General features: G+C 43.6%; 1 protein-coding gene across 1 annotated transcript in view; it reads left to right on the forward strand.

Moving 5' to 3' along the window:
- The first annotated feature begins 228 nt into the window (after positions 1-228).
- LAMB4 (laminin, beta 4) overlaps positions 229-7323 on the forward strand; it is a 42430-nt gene continuing 35335 nt past the window's right edge. The window contains exons 1-4 of the mRNA XM_010296569.1: positions 229-271; positions 1145-1302; positions 4917-5052; positions 6660-6733. Coding sequence (XP_010294871.1) covers positions 229-271; positions 1145-1302; positions 4917-5052; positions 6660-6733 — 411 coding nt within the window. The remainder of the gene's footprint in view (positions 272-1144; positions 1303-4916; positions 5053-6659; positions 6734-7323) is intronic.

The raw sequence follows: 7323 nt of genomic DNA on the forward strand, positions 1-7323 counted from the left end.
TTTATGTACACTATGAGGACACGCATGGCAGTGAGTCCTTGTTCCCCACTCTCCTGCCTAGGAGCTATGAGTGATATGAAACCTTTAAACACAAAGAAAAGCTAATTGAATAATTGAGTAACTGTTGTAATTGAGTCTGAATCAGGTCCTGAAAGGGGTAATCATTATCTACTGACAGCCAGTGTTGTGGTTCTGGATAAATAAAGGACAGGCTAACCAGACGTATGCATGGCTTTATACCTAAAGAGGCAAGCTTCACTCATCATCCGAGGTACAGCCTGAGTCATAGACTGAAACCTGGCTGTAAAATACTGTATATTTACGGCTGTAACTGCATTATTGCTTCTGGTGTTCTGTGAGATCTTCATGTATTGATTGTATTTTTCGTAACTGCACTTTTTATAACAAGTTGAGCCACGTAAAGCTGAACAGATAAAGCCTCCAAGGTACCCATTCGTGCTCAGGGTTTCAGGACAGAACTTGTTTAAAAGGACAAGCCCTGTAGGGAAGTCTTAACATAATGGGGAAAATATTTAAAGCTGTTTCAGGCAAAATAAACCAAAAGATCCTGTAATTATTTAGAGAATTCTGAATTATTCTGTTTATTATTAATGACTGTTCCATGGGGTCTGAATTGAGGGTTCTGGGACCACACCAGGAGGTTCACTGCAAATCATCAGACCATCTGAGGGACACCTGATGTCATTCCTGGCCTCAGCTCCACCATTATCACTTGGAAATCAGCAGAAATCAGCAGAATTAATCCAAATCTGTCTCTGCTCACAGAGTCAATTCTGCTGCAGGAGTGCTGGCTATGGGTATGCCAGGGTAGGAAGCATAATAAATTATTGCTCGTAGCAGATTGGCATGTTTACTGCGCAATAATGTGCTGAGAATTTAAGTTTTAGCATAGATTTACAATATGCTAGCTGTATTTTGCAGCTATAAAATGATTTTGCAGCAGGTATGTTCATTACCAAAGCTCTTCAAGATTCTACCAAATGATATTATTAAGGACAAAAGGAGTACAGGCAAAGGATAATTTAGTCTTCTGCTGATGTTAGGCTGTAACTGATTTTCTTTGGAAAATACTGCTGGGTATACAAAACAATTTCATCTCTCTCTGATCTTCTTTTGCGCTCAGCGCTGATAAATCCCCAGCATGCACAGGATGACTGTGACGCCGGGTCCTGCCACCCGGCCGTTGGGGACCTCCTCCTGGGTCGCAGCAAGCAATTAATGGCCTCGTCAACCTGTGGAATGAACGGTCCTCAGAAGTACTGCATTATAGGCTACCTAGAGGTTGGTTTGCTCTGTCTTTTTTAATAAACTGAACTCTGCTTACTAACAGTAGTCTCCTCTGTAAAAGGAAATTGCCCAGACTAGGAAGTTTCTACTGAAGTTGTCTGAAAAAATCATCAGACGGCGTAATATAAGCCTGGCGCAAGTCTATGCCTTATTGCAGCAGGTATGGAGAGTTAGGCAGCAAACAGCCTCCACAGTGATGCATAGCTTCTCAAAAGGCAGAAACATCCACGAGGTGCAAATGAGCACAGGGATTTCTCAAGGGGCTTTGCTCTGCGGGTCCTTTTCCTCCTCATGCCTCAGAGGAGAAGACCACAATTTGCACGTGCGTGAGTGCTCAGCAGGAGCAGTGCGGTCCTGCAGGCTGTAGGCACTGCCCCAACGGGCCTTCGCTGGAGGACATCTCCTGTACAGTGGTGAGACCTGAGGAAACCTGTTAAGTGATTCACACCATGCCCTCTCATGTCTTTTGATCTGAAATTAGACCAACGTTGAAAAAAGCAGAAAGCCATCTCCGGCAGAGGGAAAATCTAATGGTGTAGCCCAGTCTTTTGCCAGGTGGGTGGGTGGGCAGATCCAAAATGTGGGTGATCAGAGGGATCCCTCTTCCTCCTTGTCCACAGCAATGGAGGCCGTGAGGGACCAGCAGGTGTGCAGGAGCAAAACAGGAATTCCCCTGTCCCATGTCCTGGAGGATTTGGCCCCACTGAGCTAATAAATCATCGCAAATAGAAATAATTTCACTAAATACCAGCTGTAGGCTGAAGAAGAAGTTAATAAAGCACAGCTTAATTTATAAGCATTTGAAAATAATAGCAGTTTATAACCTTCTGGCAAAATGCTGTGACACATTTACAGTGCAAAGCTCTGCCATACTGAGATGGCACCAAACGCTACTCCAAGTTACTCATTGCAACTATGGTTTTCTGCAAAATGTAAATTACTCTTTCCTCTTCCAGAAGAGCCTGTGAGCCTTTGCTTCAGCCTTTTACCTTTTCCCCACATTGTTTGAACAAGTGGGTCCTGGGCACTACCTTGTTGGCTTAGCTCTGAGTCTTGGCACTGCTTGGTAGATGGGCAGAAAGAGCCAACTCAGAGACATCGTCTTTCTGGCCCTTAGCTGGATGACTGCCTTTTTTTTTCTCTTTTTAAGAGAAGATCAAAGAGCAATAAAAAATTAATATTTTCACTTGCCTGTACTTATCCTTTGAATTATGTAAATACAGACTCATGAAAAGGAACAGCTGTTCCAGAGTAATCCCTGAGATTTAATGTTGCTTCAACTTACCTTGACCCCTGGTGACTGTCTCCCAAAAGAACGAGCGCTACAAATTCTGCTGTTTTGCAGAGCCTGAGAGATAGAGGCTTGTGCTCTGGCAATGTGAATTGCTGTACCAGCTCCCCTTCAACGTGTGTATCACGTAGGGTATATCAGAAAGTCCCACTCAACTCGATTCTCTCTCTCACCAGCACATTCTCGAATGCTTTGCTGGAGGCAGGCCAGGAAGTTTGCACCTTGCAAAGCCAAGTGCTTCCTCCCCAGTTCCCCTCCTGATGACCTGTGTCAGGCATCACGACGAGAGCGAACCTTACTTGTGAAGGTTTGGGTTAGTCAACGTGGCGAGCTGCCAAGAGCCAGGACTCGGTTGGGATGTCTTATTGAAAATTCAGCTTGGAAAAAAATTAGAGTTCAACTGCTTTGTGTTTGAAAAGAAGCACTGCAAATCATTTTCGGTCTTTAATGTGTCATTGTTTCTAAATGTAGGTTAGGAGGTTTTTAGCCCTATGATTGGGTTTACTAATTACACATGTTTTGAAAGGAAAAGAAAGAGGATCGAGTATTGGGGAGAGTATGAAGCTGCACACTTCAGAGGCAAATGAGATCTGCCAGACTTGCCTTACGTGGACATGCATATGCTTGTCCTTTGGGGCACAAAAAGATTTTTATGGAGCAGCCTTAAACATAAGTTGACTGAGTGTCATATTGTATGTGTCTATATAAACCAGAGAGTGGGTGTACGCAGTCCTGCCAAAAGCTTTGATAACCTCAGCGCTCCTCACCAGAGCTTTGTGAAATGAGATGACAGGGTATTTTTTGTATTTCTGTCTCGTCTTCTAAATTTGTACGTTCGTACATTTGTCAAGTGTTGTATAGAATGCCTGAATATAATATATATGTATCGTAATGTTTTAAACATGTGAGTTATACCATACCTGTAAATCTATATCCCTTTGTTTATTTAAATGTGAATAACTCCCAGGGGTTTTCATAATACAAAGATGTCCAAACCATTCCAGGCAGGGTGTCTGTCCACCCATCCCCTTCTGGGTCACTTCCAGCCCAGCTCCTGCCACCAGCTTTTTGCTTTCAGCAGCATCCCTGCCAAATCTGTGCCTCCTCCTCCAGCTCCCTCTGGGGTGCTGCGTCATCCCCGCTTCTCCCTGCCAGCGTCCCTGCCAGCCAGGCAGGCGGCTTGGGCATCACCTTCCGCTTCGGCTTATCCCTGAGTCCTCGCGCTCAGGCTCTGCCCAAATCTCGCAGAGCCCGTCTGCGTAGCACCGCCACCTCTGCCCACCCTGCGCATCCCCCGGCGCAGCCGCTGCCGTTCGCTTCCCCGTGGCGCTGCCGGCCGCCATCGCACGCTGCTTGGGCTTGTCGCAGGGCTCAGCACGGGTCATTTCCCAGCCCGGCATGTTAGCCTTGTCACCTCTCCTTATGTCTCCTACTCAACCCCCCTCTTACCACCTTAAATATGAGCTCCTTCCCCTCGCTTTCCAAGCCCTTTTGCAGACAAAAGCCTCTCATTCATCACTGAGATATTGGTTAATCGTTACCACCTTGGTCTTCTACTTGTTACATTTTCAGACAAGACCCTTCCACTGACATCCTGATTTTCCTCCTTCGCATCATTTTTAAACTTTTCCAGTTTTCCCATGCCTACAAAAGGCGCTGGCAGTGGTTGGGGTGGTGGTGTCAGCCCAGACCACCTAGTCACCTTGTAGCTGGATCCAGCCCAGACAACAGCACATGTCTGCTGCTCCTGCTGGGTCTCCGAGCTGCTAGAAAATGTGCAAAAGAGAGAGGAAAAAATATGTATAAATGATTTAGTGAATGTTCCTCTTCAAGGCTTCTTCAGATCTTGAAAGATCCCGTCCTCACTTGTATCCCCTTTACCTCCTCACTGCTGTCTCTGGCTGAAAGTTTCTGCAGCCTTTATGAGACATGAATAAAAGCTCAACTTTTAAAAAATTAATTTCTCCCAAGAAACTCTTGCAAAACAAACCCTCTGGCAGCTAAACCCAGAATTGACACCTTGACAAAATTATTTCTCTGCTCTTACTGAGATCCCCTTTCCACAACTGAAAATGTGTATTCTTTACAGATACCTGGGGCAAACCGAGGCCAACATTTACTATACGCATGGTTTGTGCATATGATGATTTTCTTGGGCTTGTTCCTTATATATGAAAGCCTGAGTGATTAAAAGCACAGGCACCCAAAGCAACATGACAGGCTTCAATCTTGCAATGGCATAAATACGTGTACATCCACTGGATCTTTAGAGTAGAGACCAAATTCATCTTTTGTCCTGCTCGTTTTTTTTTTCTAGGCTGAACAGAAGTGCTTTCTCTGTGATTCCAGACACCCATATAATCCCTATATGCAGCACAACAGTCACATGGTTGAAAATGTTATCACAGCTTTTGAACCCGACAGGAAAAAAAAGTGGTGGCAGTCGGAAAATGGTAAGTTTCTTTGAGAAAATATTACTGCAAAATGTTACTCTGAGATTTATTTCTGTAATTAAGATTCATCATGTTGCCTTCAGGAAGAGATGAGATAGAAGTTCATCCATTCTTTGATTCAGTAACACTGAGTGATTTAAACCTATTTGTGTGTAACTATGTAGGATTTCAGAAATTCTGTTTTTCTACAGACAAATCTTAAGCACGGTATCTCCGAGAGCTGGCCAGAGGACCCGTGGCAGTGCTGTGTTATACATGGTGCCTATGTATTTTTCATAGATTATCTGCTTTTCAGGGAAATGTGACTTGTGGCAGAAGGTACATTTGCCCACAGATGTGTAATGACAGAGTGTGTAAAACGCAAATATCCATTTAAAAAAAATAGTGCTTGCAGTGTAAAGCACTAATACTTTAGGAAATAGTTAAAACAAAGCCTGACTATCGACACCCTTATTGCCACATGTTAATTTTGTCTCAAGCTTCTCTGTAGTAGTTCTTCACTGACATCAATGTATATATCCTTACAGCTTCTCTGTGAAGGCCTGATAGAATGAATAGGATCTACTTTTGGAACAGGCTGCCCAAGGGAGGCGGTGGAGTCACCATCACTGGAAGTGTTCAAAAAACATGTAGACATGGCACTTCAGGACATGGTTTAGTGGGCATGGTGGTGTTGGGTTGATGGTTGGACTTGATGATCTTAAAGGTCTTTTCCAACCTTAATGATTCTGTGATTCTGTACTCTACTTGACATATAGTGAATATGTAAAAAATATTTGACTGGTTGGAAAGTAAGGCATAGACAAAATAATGTAATATGTTACCCCTATTTTGGGTATCCAACTAAAATTCATAAGCCTTGTTTATTCATGGAGTTTGGCAATGAACTGTCACCAGTTTTGGACATCGATGTCAATAAAACTGTGGGCCAGCTGTGAGAGGATCTTTTCTTGGTCTCACCATCTTTCTTCTGAGATGAGGCCCCATGCACAGCCTGGTCAGCAGGAGCCCTGTGGGATGCTGCATGCAGATAGGAACAGTGGGGACATCAGCTGAGCTCCTGCAACTCTCTACAGAGAATGTGTGAATTGTGGGGTTTTTTTCCACACTTGTTGCAATTTTGAAAGATGCCTGGTGTGACAGCTCTTGCTAATGACAAACTTCAGGTCTGGCACTATAGAAGGGTTTAACAGATCTGTTTAGCATGAAGAAAACCCCATATTTTTATTTGGTTTCATTTTTTTTCTTAGAAATAAGCGAACTATTTGGATGGATTTTGAAAAATCTTACTGTATACAGGAAGTCATAAACCCAGAACTTACCATCACCATCACTTGCAATCTGACTGGTTTGAATAGGACCTTTAACCATCTCACGCAGTCTCAGTGACATGTGGCATTGCCGGTGCCAGAGCCTGAAAGGCAGCACGTCGCATTGCCCCTGAGAGAGCGATCCAGCCGCATGCCGGGTTCGTGCACAGGGGATGCCCGAAAGAGCTGAGCTGCTGTACTGGAAAGGACATCTTTAAATTCCCCACAGGAAGGCCGTCTCTGCAACCCCTCCAGTGTGCACATCGTGCTCTTCACTCATTTCCATTCTCTTTTCAGGCGTTGACCATGTCAGCATTAGATTGGACCTAGAAACTTTATTCCAGTTCAGCCATCTTATCCTGACTTTTAAGGTACATCCTTTACCAAAGCTTTTATGTTACGTTATACACTAATTACTTAACCACAGGAATAAATTGCTTAGAGAGGCAGTGAAAGCTCCATCTTTAGAGATTTGTAAGAACAGGTTAGATAAACACCTGTCAAGTGTGGTTAAGTTATAGTTGATCCTGCCTTAGGGGAGGAGGATAGACTGAATAGCTTCCTATTCATGTGCCTGCTGGTCCTATTTTCTATAAATCTGAGAATTAAAGCAAAAAAAAAAATTAAATTGCAAAATTAAGCCCTAAAAATTTAGAACATTTCTGAACTGAGGTTGCTCTTTCAAGTTTAGTTCAATCTTCTCATGCATATCCATTATAATCCAGATGGTTACAATTTTTTTTTTTTCTACAAAATTCCTACACTGTTATGGTAAACTTCCTTACTTGGAAAGTAATGTTATATCTATGTGGAAGGTTGCCCTTCCTTTTTGCTGAGAGTGCTCAGATGAGGAATCTGGCTTTTTCAGAGAATCGTGTAACCAGCACGGCAGCCCTGTAGGGAGCCTGCAAGCTCCCAAACACAGAACTTTAACTGGCAACTGTTGGCATCCCCCAAGCAG

Source organism: Phaethon lepturus, unplaced genomic scaffold (genome assembly GCF_000687285.1).
Source record: "Phaethon lepturus isolate BGI_N335 unplaced genomic scaffold, ASM68728v1 scaffold50001, whole genome shotgun sequence".
Taxonomy (NCBI): Eukaryota; Metazoa; Chordata; class Aves; order Phaethontiformes; family Phaethontidae; genus Phaethon; species Phaethon lepturus.